The 14,818-nt window shown below is 39.2% G+C and overlaps 1 protein-coding gene across 2 annotated transcripts in view; it reads right to left on the reverse strand.

Moving 5' to 3' along the window:
* The window catches only part of CDKL2 (cyclin dependent kinase like 2), a 35,684-nt gene extending 21,110 nt beyond the window's left edge, over positions 1-14,574 (reverse strand). For both annotated transcript variants that reach the window (XM_067035846.1, XM_059066866.2), the window contains exons 1-4: positions 14,079-14,574; positions 11,433-11,631; positions 3,425-3,619; positions 912-1,090 (exon numbers count right to left, since the gene is read on the reverse strand). In XM_067035846.1, coding sequence (XP_066891947.1) covers positions 912-1,090; positions 3,425-3,619; positions 11,433-11,600 — 542 coding nt within the window. In that variant the 5' untranslated portion in view covers positions 11,601-11,631; positions 14,079-14,574. The remainder of the gene's footprint in view (positions 1-911; positions 1,091-3,424; positions 3,620-11,432; positions 11,632-14,078) is intronic.
* Positions 14,575-14,818: the final 244 nt, after the last annotated feature.

Genomic DNA, 14,818 nt, shown 5'->3' on the forward strand with positions numbered 1-14,818 from the left:
AGAAACTTCAATCATGTGACATGACTTCCGAAGAGTCAAAACAGTTGTTAAGTATACTTTATTCTGAAAATAAGCCTTTTGGGTTTCCATTCAGTGGCTTTTCATTTTTTGTTCACACATAACTTTGACAAGGTTCATCAGTCTATCCCACCAGACGCTGAAAACAGCATACCAGAAGGAGATGGATGTTGCGAACACAAACAACTAGGAGAACTGAAAGCTAATAGGGGGAAATAGAAAAACTGTCTTAAAAATCGGTCACAAAAACTTAAAGAATATTCCGGCATCATTACCATAGGGACCACTACCTTGAAATTGCTTAAGGTCATAGTGGAATTATAACATGGTACAGAAGTGACAGTATGGCGGTAAAATGAGAGCTCAGGGTAATTCAGAAAATATTAAATGACGTGTACTCTGAAAACAGAGAAATTGCAAAAAATATTTTAGAACAATTTCTAACAAAATCAGTAAAACTTCCAATCCCTTCTTCTTTGAAGAATTCATTTATGAAGATGATTTATGTTTTTAAAACTATTCACACAGTTCCGTTTCTACCCTCACCCTTGCCCACTCTACTTTGTCTCATTGCAAGTGTCAGACTTACCCGGTCAACGTTACCTCTCTTTACAAGTGATAAATATACCTATTTCTAACTTACTGTTAAAAGCAGACCACTTACCTTGATTTCCCTACCTTTAAAATAATTATACCCACGCCAACTTGTTTCAGAAGAATGTTTAAAGGGGAAGCACCAAAAATATTTACAAATAACTTTATAAAGTTCTCTAAACTGAAAACTTCCTTTCAGCGTTAGAGGGATCTTTCATCATATTAAAAACATGTTCCATTTTATCAAGACAAGAGAGTTAAATCTGCCCTCCCCACCGTCCACCTTGCTGATGTCTTACTTGCCATACTTGACATCACCAACCAATAGTTCTGGAGCTCTGTACCATCGGGTTGCCACATAATCAGTATAAACCTCCCCAGGAGCTGCCAGTGTCCGCGCAAATCCAAAATCACATAACTTGACAACACCAGACTGGGAGACTAATATATTCTCTGGCTTTATATCTCTGTGTATGATCTAAGACAAAAAGCAGAGTATGACATATATTGGTACATCAAGTTAAGCAAACTAATTATTATTGAGCACCTGTCATATACAGGGCACTGTTTTTGTCCCTATAACAAGTACAAATAGAAGCCTATAAAACTGTTCCTGGCTCTAAAGAACCTGGGACCTAGTTGGGAAAAAGAGAACATTTATGGGCTTCCCTGGTGGCGCAGTGGTTGAGAGTCCGCCTGCCAATGCAGGGGACGCGGGTTCGTGCCCCGGTCCGAGAAGATCCCACATGCCGCGGAGCGGCTGGGCCCGTGAGCCATGGCCGCTGAGCCTGCGCGGCCGGAGTCTGTGCTCCGCAACGCGAGAAGCCACAACAGTGAGAGGCCCGCGTACTGCAAAAAAAAAAAAAAAAAAAAAAAAAAAAGAGAACATTTATGCTTAAAATTTTATTTAAACGATCAAAGATTTTGGATGAAATATATATTATTAATTATCAAATCAATTGCTCTGATAAGGACTGCTCTCAAGCCTAAGAGAGTAAAGCTGTCATTGAAGACTGGGCTGGTCAGGGAAAACTTTTGTGGAAAAGGGTGGGTTCTAAGACAGGTCTGTAACACTACTATGAGCTGGATAAATGCAGAAATGAAAGGGCAATCCAAGTGAGGGTAACAAAAAGACCAAAAGAGTGAAGATGGGAATAGATCAGGAGATTCTGGGGAAATGTTTTTTCTGGAGTAGAGGTTCTGTACCAGGTTTTGCCTCAACTGTCACTCTGGGAAGTCGGAGCTTGTGTCAGGGCCATGGGAACCCATGGAACTGACATGACCAACAAGGTGTTTAAAGAAGATGTTGGCCATGAACAGGGTAAAGCAGAGAAGGGGACTAGAAGTGGGGAGAAGAGCCGTGGGACAGCTAGGAGGTGATAAGGGCCTAAACTAGTCTGGTGCTCAAAGGAATGGAAAGGAAGAGGTACAGTGTAGAAATATTTTAAATCAAGAATCAACAGAATTTAGGAAGTAATCTCAGATATTTTACTTAAACCTGGGAATCTAAAAGAACAGTGGGTACATTACCAAAAATAGAAAAGTCTGGAAAAAGTTAGGTTTGATTAAGAATAATTAGTAGTTTAGTTTTAGCCATATAGGCTTTTAAGTGGATTTCTGAGTACACAAGTGGAGGCACTCATCAAGCAATTATAAATGTAAAGAGGTTAAAACAAGGTCAGTTGGTTATGATTTCTAAAAGAGAGACTATGGAAGGAGAGAAAAGGACACTGGGAGACAATGTTAAAAATTCTAGAGCTGGGCAAAACAAATTATTAGGCCTAGTTCTCTAATATAAGTAAACTGTATTTTGAAATTTTAAAAAATATATTTATTGTAAACTCAGAGGACAGCATCCTCATTGGCTGAGCATTTTGCATAAGCTACCAATTTCTATTACATCCTAGACATCCATGGTGAAGGTCACAGGGCCAGCCCCACATCTACCATTAGCATTTGTTACTTTTATAATCACACAAAAAATGTCATTTAAAATATTTTGTAAAACTGGCAGAATCACTGTGTTAGTTATTTTATACCTTGTGTCATTTTACCTAGAACTGCTTTTCTTTTTTAAAAAAAATTAATTAATTTAGTTAGTTAGTTAGTTTTGGCTGCGTTGGGTCTTTGTTGCTGTACACGGGCTTTCTCTAGTTGCGGCAAGTGGGGGCTACCCTTTGTTGCTGTGCGCGGGCTTCTCATTGTGGTGGCTTCTCTTGTTGCAGAGCATGGGCTTCTGTGGCATGCGGGCTTAGTTGCTTCGTGGCATGTGGGATCTTCCCTTACCGGGGCTCCAACCTGTGTCCCCTGCATTGGCAGGTGGATTCTTAACCACTGCGTCACCAGGGAAGTCCCCTAGAATTGCTTTTATATGATTCTCAAAGGATATAAAATTGTTGTGATAGACAACAGAGAAATAGCAGGGATTTTCATATTTCCCAACTAGGCAAGAGAATCTGAACTAACAAATAAATGGATTCTTACGTGTATGTATCTGCCAAAACTCATTACTTAAAGTTTGTGCATTTCACTCAGTAAATGTTATCTCAAAAAAGAAAAAAATCTGCAAACTCCAGTTAATGACATGCAGAGCTGAAGTATTTAGAGTTGAAATCTGTAACTTACTTTAAAAAAATGCATAAATAAGACAGATTAATAAATAGATAAATGGATGAACAGATAAATAAATATGTCATAAAACAAATATAGCAGTGTTAACAAGTATAGAATTCAGCGGTATGTATATGGGTGTCCATTGTACACTCTTCTAAATTTTCAACTTTTTAAATAATTGTTTAAACTAAACACTTACATTGTGACTGTGACAAAATCCAATTCCATTGATAATCTGAAACAAATACTTTTGAGCTAGTTGGTAGTCTAGTCCATTTGGAAAGAGCTCCAAGTCATCAAGAACTGTATGGTCAACAAATTCAAAGACTAAGTACCATCGCTTTTTTTTCTTACACACTTCCAACAGACTCACGAGATTTTCATGCCTGAGTTGCTGTTATAAAAAGAAAAATACAAAATAGTTTTTACAAGATCAAATTACTAGTAATCAGTCACAGTCTAAAAGAGATCTTAGCATAAGAAAAACATATAAATAAAATGCATAAACGGTATAAATTGTGAAACTATATTTTGGTTTTTAAATTAGAGTCAAAAGACCATACTGCTCTATTCTCCTCTCAGAGAACACAACAAAGCCAATGAGAAAAAGAAATGTAGTTCTATCTTTGATGAAACTAAGAAGGATTTATGACCCCTACCCACAGCAAACGAGGTGGCACTGTGAAGTTCAAACAGGAGTCTAGGAAGATACCAAGAGATCATTTGTGGCTACAAAGCTGGCAGAGCAGAGTTTTCCAAAGTGGGTGACATACCCTGAAAAGAACAACAACAACAACAACAAAAACAAAAAACCTTCTTTGGTATAATGAGAATAGGGTTCATAGACTGTCAGTGAAACCATCCCTAGAACTGAATGGAACTAGGGAACAGGAGGGGAGGGCGTCTGAATAATCACATAGGAACTCATTTGCTGGAAACAATCTGTCAGTGAAGCCAAGTGGAAGGCAAAACAATTCATTATGAACAAATCTGCAACTACAAGTTTCAGAGAAATTAAGAATAACATAAGTCAATCCCACACCCAGGCTTGTGTTGTAAGGAACATCGTTGTGAACCATGGTGGATTCCTGCTAGCCTAGAACAAGACCACAGGTTTTTCTGAAAATGAACCTCCTACAAATAGCTGGTCCAGGAGGGGCTCACTTTGTTACAAGGTAAGAAACAATCAAAAAGGAACCGATCCAGTCTCTATTCAAAGATACTATAAGAAAAGAGAAGGAAACACAAATGGCAGATGAACACTCAACAGAAAATGTTGCCTCTCTTTTTTTTTTTTTTTTTTTTTTGGCCACACCACGCGGCTTGCGGGATCTTAGTTACCCAAGCAGGGATCGAACCCGAGCCCTCGGCAATGAAACCACAGAGTCCTAACCACCAGATCGCCAGGAAATTCACTGTTGCCTCTTTTTTAAAAGACAAGGAAACTGCTAGAATACAGTCCTCAAAATCCTCAAAGAGAGAAAGAAAATGTATACCCAAAAAAATTGTCATTCAAGAAAAAGACAGCAGAGAAAATTTTCTGAACATCAGCAGTAAATCCATTAGTGCAGGAGTAAGTGTTATACAAATGTGGGTATCAGAGTTACAAAATAGAAAGTGAATATTTAAAATCTAACAATGTACAAATGATACCAGCAACAAACTTAGGAGAAAGAAGAGAAGATACAAACAAAATAAGAGAGTATAAAAAAAAAAAAGAGTATGTATGTGGATTTCATTGTCAATGGGACAGAATTATATTTTTGACCTGAAATTTTTAATTATAAGGTCTAATTATATTTACAGGTTTAATGGTAAGCACTAAGATAAAGAAGATAGCTTCTAAAATCAGATGGTGGATGAATGGGAGAGAGGAGGAAACAGAAATATAATAATTACTTTACAAAGGATTAACTATATTATATAACTCTATAGTTTAAAAGGTAACAAAAAGTACAAAATAAAACCTTTCCAACAAAGTATAATTTATAATTGCTATTTAATATTTTATGTAAAAGTTAATCTTCTGAAGACTCAGGGAAATCATTGTAGATTAAAATAAGAAATAAAGATTTGTATTTATAAGAAAAAAAAGCCTTTCCAAATACCAAAGGAAACACATCCAATGTTTAAAAAGTAATTAGGGACTTCTCTGGTGGCAGAGTGGTTAAGAATCCACCTGCCAATGCAGGGGACACAGGTTGGAGCCCTGGTCCGGGAAGATCCCACATGCCACGGAGCAACTAAGCCTGTGCGCCACAACTACTGAAGCCCGCGTGCCTAGAGCCCCTGCGCCACAACAAGAGAAGCCACTGCAATGAGAAGCCTGCGCACGGCAAAGAAGAGTAGCCCCCGCTCACCACAACTAGAAAAAGCCTGCACTCAGCAACAAAGACCCAACACAGCCAAAAATAATTTTTTTAAAAAAGTAGACTATATAGAAAAATATTTTTAAAGTAGTAATAAAATACATAATATTATAAATAATAATAACTAACCCCTACATAGTGCTTACTATGTTCCATTACCTTAAGCACAAAAACCCTATAAAATAGTTGCAATTATTATCCTGTTTTACAGATGAGGAAACTAAAGCACATAGAGGTTAAGTAACTTGTTCAAGGTCACACAGCAATAACTGGTAGAGGAGGATTAGAACCTAGGAATTGTAGCCTCTGTTTTTTTCCTGAAAACATTTCAGTTTTGTTTAGTTCCTCCTTCATGTCCAGAACATCTGCCTTATAAACACACCCAGACCTGCATCTGACTTGCACACAAAATATTTAGATTTCTTATTCTTAACCACTAAGCCATTCTGACTCTAGAGGGGAAAAAAGGAAAACCAAGACCAAACTTATGCTAAATTATAACTATAAATGGGCTAAACTTAGCTATTAAAACAAAAGATTCCAGGTTGGATCACAAAGCACTTTCCAAATATATTAAGTGAATTAACACATATCCATAAAATGAAATAAAATGCAGCAGTTAAAAAGAATAAGGCAGTTTTATGTCCACGGGTATGTGATAATCACTAAGCTACATTAAGTGGAAAAAAGGCAAGATGCAGGTCAGTGAATAGAATATGCTGCCATTTGATATATGTACACACACCAGAATTCCTCTGATGGATACAGTTGCTTATGGAAGGTATAACTAAATAGCTGGTACACAAAGGTGGCAGGGAAATGCATTTTAATTTTATAGCATATTCATATGTTACCTTTTCAAAAATTAAAATAAGTAGATAAATAAAATTTGTATCAGTGTATTAAAAGATAAACACGCTAAAATCGACAAGAGTTTATTTGAGCAAACATTGATTTGAACTGGGCAGCATGATACTGAAAGAGGTTAGGAACATTGTACTGGTAGAAGCTAAGGGAAAGGGTTTCCCTGGTGGCGCAATGGTTAAGAATCCTCCTGCCAATGCAGGGGACATGGGTTCGAGCCCTGGTCCAGGAAGATCTCACATGCCGCAGAGCAACTAAGCCCCTGTGCCACCACTACTGAGCCCTTGCGCCGCAACAACTGAAGCCTGCGTACCTAGAGCCCGTGCTCCGCAACAAGAGAAGCCACCACAATGAGAAGCCTGCCTGCCGCAACGAAGAGTAGCTCCCGCTCGACACAACTAGAGAAAGCCCGTGTGCAGCAACCAAGACCCAACGCGGCCAAAAATAAATAAATAAATTTATTTTTTAAAAAGAAGCTAAGGGAAAGGCTTTTATAGAGCAGACATGGAAGCAAAGCAAGTAAATTATTTGATTGGTTCCAGCTTAAGTGGTTGCTTTACTTGGGAAAGCCTAGTTGACTGTTTGTGACTGGTTGTGCTTAACTTACAATGTCTTAACTTTCAGCATTTACAGGAATTGAATCTGGCTTAGGTTTCCTTTGATTTGTTTACATAGGGTGCCAAGGCATTAGAGCCACCTTAGTCTAATAGCCTATTTGTTTCACTTGGATTTTTATTATAAGTACACACACACACACACACACACACACACACACACATAAACTTCTAGTAAACTTAAATTTTAATAGGTATGTAGAGAGGGCTTCCCTGGTGGCGCAGTGGTTGAGAGTCCGCCTGCCGATGCAGGGGACGCGGGTTCGTGCCCCGGTCCAGGAAGATCCCACGTGCCGCGGAGCGGCTGGGCCCGTGAGCCGTGGCCACTGAGCCTGCGCGTCCGGAGCCTGTGCTCCGCAACGGGAGAGGCCACGACAGTGAGATGCCCGCGTACCACAAAAAAAAAAAAAAAAAAAAAAAGGTATGTAGAGAATCCCCTGGTGGTCCAGTGGTTAGGACTCCACACTTTCACTGCTGAGGGCCCAGGTTCAATCCCAGGTCGAGGAACTAAGATTCTGCAAGCCTCGTAGCCAAAAATTTAAAACATAATAAAATAATAAAAGGTATGTAGACTGCCGGTTTCCTGTTCCACATGTAAGGAGCTTGGAAGTCTCCACTCCATCCTAACAAATAAAAAACTGAGTAGACTAAAAAATCAACAACTCTTTTTGGATTCATAAGAGATGAGAGGACATCTCAAACCACCGGCTCCAAGACTGGAGAGACAAACCAGCAAACACTGGGAGTCTCTGCTTCCTGGAACAGAGACTCACGAGGGCAAAGCTCTGTGGGAACCAATGCCAAGGTAGGAAAACCTGAACTGCAATGGATAAGTTACCGGAAGCTCAATGTGGCTAAGCCCGAGAGTTAAAAACTTCGGGGAAACCCTGTCACAGGGGCATCCACACAGCACTGTAAGATGTTATTTCTAGGAGCTCAGCCAGGGGCTTCCCTGGTGGCGCAGTGGTTGGGAGTCCGCCTGCCGATGCAGGGGACGCAGGTTCGTGACCCGGTCTGGGAGGATCCCACGTGCCGCGGAGCGGCTGGGCGCGTGAGCCATGGCCGCTGAGCCTGCGCGTCCGGAGCCTGTGCTCCGCGACGGCGGAGGCCCCAACAGGGAGAGGCCCTCGTACCGCAAAAAAAAAAAAAAAAATGCTCTTCTAGAAGCTCATTTGGAAAAATGCCACAGCACTCTGTCCTTATGCCCTTGGGGGGGAACTAGTTAAGCAGAGCCTAACCAGCTGAGGAAGGGAGATAGCCGACTCCAGCCTACTGTAGCCATCCTATTCCACCTAAGGAGGGGAGAAAAAACCTGAAGAACACTTGTAAAGTTCACAGGCTAGCGGCATAGGCTCACTGAAAGACTGAGACCTAATCATGGCGCTACAGAACACTTCCCTTCCTCCAACCTCACCACCACACTACTAAAAGCCTATTTACAGCACTTCCTTTTACCTGGTACATCATGCCCAGCTCTGAAGAAAAAACTTACAAGGCATACCAAAAGACAAAAACCACGATTTGAAGACACGGAAAAATCATCAGAAGCAGACATGGCAGGGATGTAGGAATTATCAGACCAAGAATTTAAAACAACTATGTTTAGGGCTCTAATGGGTAAAGTAGACAGCATGCAAGAACAGATGGGCAATGTAAACAGAGAGTTGGAAATCCTAATAAAGAATCAAAAGAAATACTGGAGATTAAAAACACAAAAAACAGGGACTTCCCTGGCGGTCCAGTGGTTAAGACTCTGCGCTCCCAATGCAGGCGGCCCAGGTTTGATCTCTGGTCAGGGAACTAGATCCTGCATGCCACAACTAAGGAGCCCGCATGAGGCAACTAAGAGCTCTCGGGCCTCAACTAAGACCTGGCACAGCCAAATAAATTAAAAAAAATTTAAAAATAAAAAAATTAAAATTCAAAAACACTGTAACAAAATAAGAATGCCTTTGATTGGCTTATTGGTAGACTGGACACAGCTGATAAAGAATCTCTGAGCTAGAGGATATCTGAGTAGAATGCTCAAAAACCAAAAAGGGAAGAGAACAAGGACTGAAAATCTTCTTAAGCATATAGAAATAGACCTAAGATGATAGCAAGGAATTACTGGGTCAAAATCAATAACAGGAGAACTCAGAGAATCTCAGGACTCAAAGCTGATTTTGCTATGAAGTAACAGATATGGAACTGAGGTTAGATTTTTGTGTCCTCTTGGGACTAAGAGGGAAGGAAGAGTCAAGTCTAAATGCCTTGCAAAGGCGGGGTCTTTCAGAAACCACCTCCAGTTTAAGCTGGGACCCTAAGGACTAAACCTTCCCGAGTGAAAATGAGCGGAAATGAACCAGTCCAGGCTTCATATCACCCGTACCTTGAATTTGGATTAACATACTAGCCTGGGAGCATCCCCATGCACCTGGCAGAAGCAAATGAATATCCTCTCTGGAAGAAGATAACTTTTATCTATCTTAGCCTCAAAACATTTCTACAAACAAGTTTCCAAAAACAATATTCAATATAAATAATAATGAAGAACACAGAAAACAAGACACTCTAAGCAAGTACTTTGAACTTACTGAGGAGGTCCTGGGCTGGTAGTGTGCCTGTGCCAGGACAGGGAAAATTTAATGTAGATCAGTGTTAACTAGTAAAGATAGTTAATCCCTAAGAGGGGTAAGAGGAATCTAAGGGATATGTAAAAATATAGCAGGGGCTTCCCTGGTGGCACAGTGGTTAAGAAACCGCCTACAAATGCAGTGGACACGGGTTCAAGCCCTGGTCCAGGAAGATCCCACATGCCACGGAGCAACTAAGCCCATGTGCCACAAGTACTGAGCCTGCGCTCTAGAGCCCGTGAGCCACAACTACTGAACCCACATGCCAAAACTATTGAGCTTCCGCTCTAGAGCCTGCAACCCACAACTACTGAAGCCTGTGTGCCTAGAGCCCATGCTCTGCAACAAGAGAAGCCACCGCAATGAGAGGCCCGTGCACCGCAACCAAGAGTAGCCCTCACTCGCCACAACTAGAGAAAAGCCCACGTGCAGCAAGAAAGACCCAATGCAGCCAAAATTAAATAAATATTTTTTTTAAAAGAAAGACACTCAGGAATAATTGATAAATAGTGGAAAGGATAAATATTAGGTATTTATTCGAAGGAATAAAATCTTACATAGCATATACTCAGATCACAGGGCAATTGGGTCAAAAGTAAATAACCAAGGAGAAAAACCTAGAAAATTTCCACATGTTTGGCAATTAAGGAAAATGAGAAAATATTTTGAACTGCTAATCAAAATTTCTAGGATACATACCAAGCGCTTCTTAGAAGGAAAGTTATAACCTTAAATGCATATATGAGAAAAAAAAAACTAGAAATTAAAGAAGTAAGCATATAACTCAGAAGTTTAGGAAATAGGACTGTAAAATAAACCCCAAATAAGTGGAAGGTATGAAATACTAAAGAACCAAAATTAATGAAATAGAAAAGAAATACACAACAGGGAAGATCAACAAAGCCAAACATTGGTTCTTTCTAAAGATAAATAAAATTGATAAACTTCAGGTTAGACTGATGGGGGATTGGTGGCAGGAGGGAGTTAACATAGCACGTCTGAGACTTTTATCCCTAGAAAGTTGGCTTGCAAAGTGAGCCCTTGTTCGCTACCTCGGTACTTGGATTTCAGAAGTGTTCCTTCATTTCCAGAACTGATAAAGTGGCTCACGGTGCAAACAATATGGTTTATGCTGAATACCTGCATTTCTTCTGAGAGTCTGGGATTTTGTTATGAGCCAGGCAGGGAGTATCTCTGTGACAAGGTCCCAGGAAAATTCTGGGCACTGAGTCTCTAATGAATTTCCTTGGTAGACAATATTTCACACGTGTTGTCATAACTGATTGCTGGAGGAAATAAATGCATCCTGTGTTACTCCACTGGAAGAAAAGTGACAGGTTTTCTTTGGAATTCACCCCATGTGCCTTTTCCCTTTGCTGATTTTCCTTTATATCTTTTCTCTGTAATAAATCATAGCCAAGAGTACTACTGTTTGCTGAGTACTGTGAGTCCTCCTAGTGAATCATCAAACCTTGGGGTGGTCTTAGAGACCCCCAACACAGTTGTTGGTAGATAGATAGGCAGATAAGAGAGAAGCAACAAATAATTTTAAAATCATGTTTATATTCATGAGATAAATGAATATGTATATGTAATCTTGTTGTTTACTGCCAAAAAAGAAGAAATGTATACTTTAAACCACATTATGGAAATAAAACAAATATAAAAACAGCATTTAAAAAAAAAATTACTGTCACTCAAAAAACAACTCATTTTTTTTCAATTCAATATATGTGATAACTTACCTTTAGTAACTTGATTTCTCGCATAGCAATTTTTTTAACCATTTTGTCATCATCACTTTCTAAGAACTTCTTGATGGCCACAATTCTTCCACTATCTTTATTCCTACACTTCATCACCATTCCATAGCTTCCTTCTCCAACCAATCCTAGGTTCTCATATTTTTCCATTTTAATTAAAAACCAGTAGGAATTTTTCTTGCTGTGGAAACCAAAACATAGAGTTAATTATGTTGAGTATATTAATTTCCTTCACCCTCCCAAAGTAATTCTTCCACACCTGTTTTCCATATTACAGCAGACACTGCATTGATGGCTGTCCTGTGTAATATTTCTGCTTCTAAGTTATGTTTTCAAAATATTCACATACATTTCATAATAGACAAGGCAAATGGAATTGAAGCCATTAACTTCAAATTTAAATTACTAAATGTCATGTTAATGAAATTTTAATATATTTTTAATTAAGATAAAGCAATATTTGAACTATTATACAAAACAATAACAGTTTACTTTAGAAAAAACACAATTCCTGTTCACTTTAAGGTGAAAAAGGCACAACTGAATTTGGTTACAGTGAAGATAAAATTTATTTTTTTACATCAGGTTTAAAAGATCAAAGTTGAGGATCTTTATACACTTTCTAGTCTATTGGGAAAAATATTACCAAGTTAACACTAACAACTTCTGATCAACTATTTTTCTTTACTTTTATTACCATAGTAACTAAATTCCTATATTGAACATATAAAATAATAACAATGACATCACAGTATGTAAGCAGATTTTTAATAATTAAATGTTTGTGTACCAAATACAGTATCTCAAAAATCCTTTTAATGATTAATCACTATAAGTATGATTATTTGAATTTGGTGTTTAGAATTCTTTTACATCCCATTATATGATATTTTCTAGATGAAGGCAATCCTAACAGAATCTTTCTTACTTTACTAATAATTGGTGAAGGACCAGCAATCATTCCACTACATATTTTGGTATAGCAAGAAACTTTTCAGCCCAGATATGGTTAGATTTTAATTCATAAGTTTTGATCGCCATGAAATATAAAAGCTAATAAACTACAACTTCAAAGTTAAATTTATTTTTACAATCTGATTTTGAAATTAAATTCCAGAAGCAAGGAATAAAAAATATTTCTGTTAATCCCAACATGGTTCTAAAAGTTTTGGGAGGAAAAAAATAGTCTATTGGTAACTATATATTCAAATGATGATTCATAGTTGAATTTTTTTTTAACCTGACAATATAAAAACACTCATTCAGGGCTTCCCTGGTGGCGCAGTGGTTGAGAATCCAGCTGCCGATGTAGGAGACACAGGTTCGTGCCCTGGTCCGGGAAGATCCCACATGCCGCGGAGCAACTAAGCCCGTGAGCCATGGCCACTGGGCCTGCGCGTCCGGAGCCTGTGCTCCGCAACGGGAGAGGCCACAACAGTGAGAGGCCCGCGTACCGCAAAAAAATAAAAAATAAATAAAAAATAAAAACATTCATAAAACTTGGAAAGAAAAAAAAATTCTTACCTATAACATTAGTAGTGTACCTACGACAATCTAAAATTAATTTACCCAGGTTGTGAATTGTGATGTTTTCCTTGCTTCCCTATTTGTACACTGATGACAAAGACAAAACAAATACCCTCTTTGTTTTAGCAAACTGTGATAATCCGATGTATACATTTTCAACAGTTTACATTTGACAATTTAGGGGATATATATATATAATAATATAGTATATATAGTTACATATAGTTATATATATATAGTATATATACATGGAAAGTCAGAAGACTGATCTTCGGGAGGGAGAAAATAAATCCCAGTCAATACCAACCCGATTATTCCATTATTTTACTACCAGCTTTGATAGTAGGTTCTACTATAAACTGTTTACAGAACAGTGTCTCTGACACTAACTTTCTATACATTTGACATTTTAACTTCCATTTAACCTCTATTAACTATTTTAAAATAAAATGTCAGTGTTTGAAAAAAAATTCTCAGTGTAATTCTCTCTCTCCTTTAATTTTTTTTTCCTTCTACTAAAACAGCATATTTTATTAAGGACTAGACTTTAGGCTTATCATACCAAGGACAAAAATAGCTGGAATCTATAACCTGGATCATTTCAAAACATTTGCAATTAATGTCCTCAATATTTAGAAGTGCAAAGTGAACACAGTTAAAATTACCTTAAGCGTGTCTAAGAGGTTCTGAAGCATGTCACAAGCTAACATTCTGCAAGTTAACTACTCCAAGTGTATTCTCCAACCAACTGCACATTTGGTCACAGCACACTGAACACACCTGTTTTTTCAAGTGGCACTTCCCACAAATACTTCAAAAGTATTAAGGCTTAAAAAGCCTCTTGTTTCCTGAAACAGTTACTCATAAACCATAACTTCTCATGCCTTCTACTTGGGAATGTTAAGGGTTATACAAACTAAAAGGAAACCTGGCCAATTGGCAATGTGGTAGTTCTGGACATGTGCCATGGAAGTATATGGTTCTCATACTAATAATTTAGATAATAAAAAAATGCTATTTTTTATTTTGTTAAAGACAGGTTGAAATCTCTTATAGATAAAAGAACGAAATAATAGACGCTTTCAAAAGTATTATACTTACTGTTTCTTTTAAATCCTTTGGCGTGGAAATACCCAAAGGTTTTCAACTTGGAGACAAAATTGAGGTGAAATGCATCTCGTTCGCAGGTCTAAAAGATGCTGACTAGCCAACTAGCAATTCTACTGCTGTCGCGATTTCTTCCACAGACACAGTCAGGGGTCCCAGGTGAAGCAGGAAGGGAGGCAGACTGGCCTCAACCCACCGCAAGTTCACACTCAGGACCGCGGGCCGCATGCTGTCGTCGTCAAGGCAACGACCTCACTCTGTCCCCAGGCATAGACACAAAGTCTCCAGAGAGAAAAGGCCGGGGTCTTAATGCGTCCACGGCAGGCACCAATACCTGTTAAGGCCAAGGCCTCTAGGGAAGTTAGCTGGGGTGCTAGGGCACCGCCTCCCAGCTCGTAAGGCGCCCGGTCCCTGGAGTCTGTGAACCTGCTCGGCTCTAGCTAGCCCTGAGTCAAGGCGTTGGCCACCAAGCTCCAAGGGGCGGATCCTCACCCGCCCGGGCCCGCCCCCGAGTGCGCCAAGCCTCCCGTGTTCTGATTGGCTGGGTTCTGTCGTCGAGATCTCTGATTGGCTTAGCGCCAACCACCCATCCAGTTCACCTGGGGCTTGGCTCAGGTTCTGATCACTGATGCGCAGACGCCACCATCAGCACACACCTACCTTCTCAAGTAAGGAAGCACCTTTCTGCCTTCACCGGGAGATCGCTCTTCGCGACTGAGGACAACAGGAGATTC

Source organism: Kogia breviceps, chromosome 6 (genome assembly GCF_026419965.1).
Source record: "Kogia breviceps isolate mKogBre1 chromosome 6, mKogBre1 haplotype 1, whole genome shotgun sequence".
In the NCBI taxonomy this organism is placed as follows: domain Eukaryota; kingdom Metazoa; phylum Chordata; class Mammalia; order Artiodactyla; family Physeteridae; genus Kogia; species Kogia breviceps.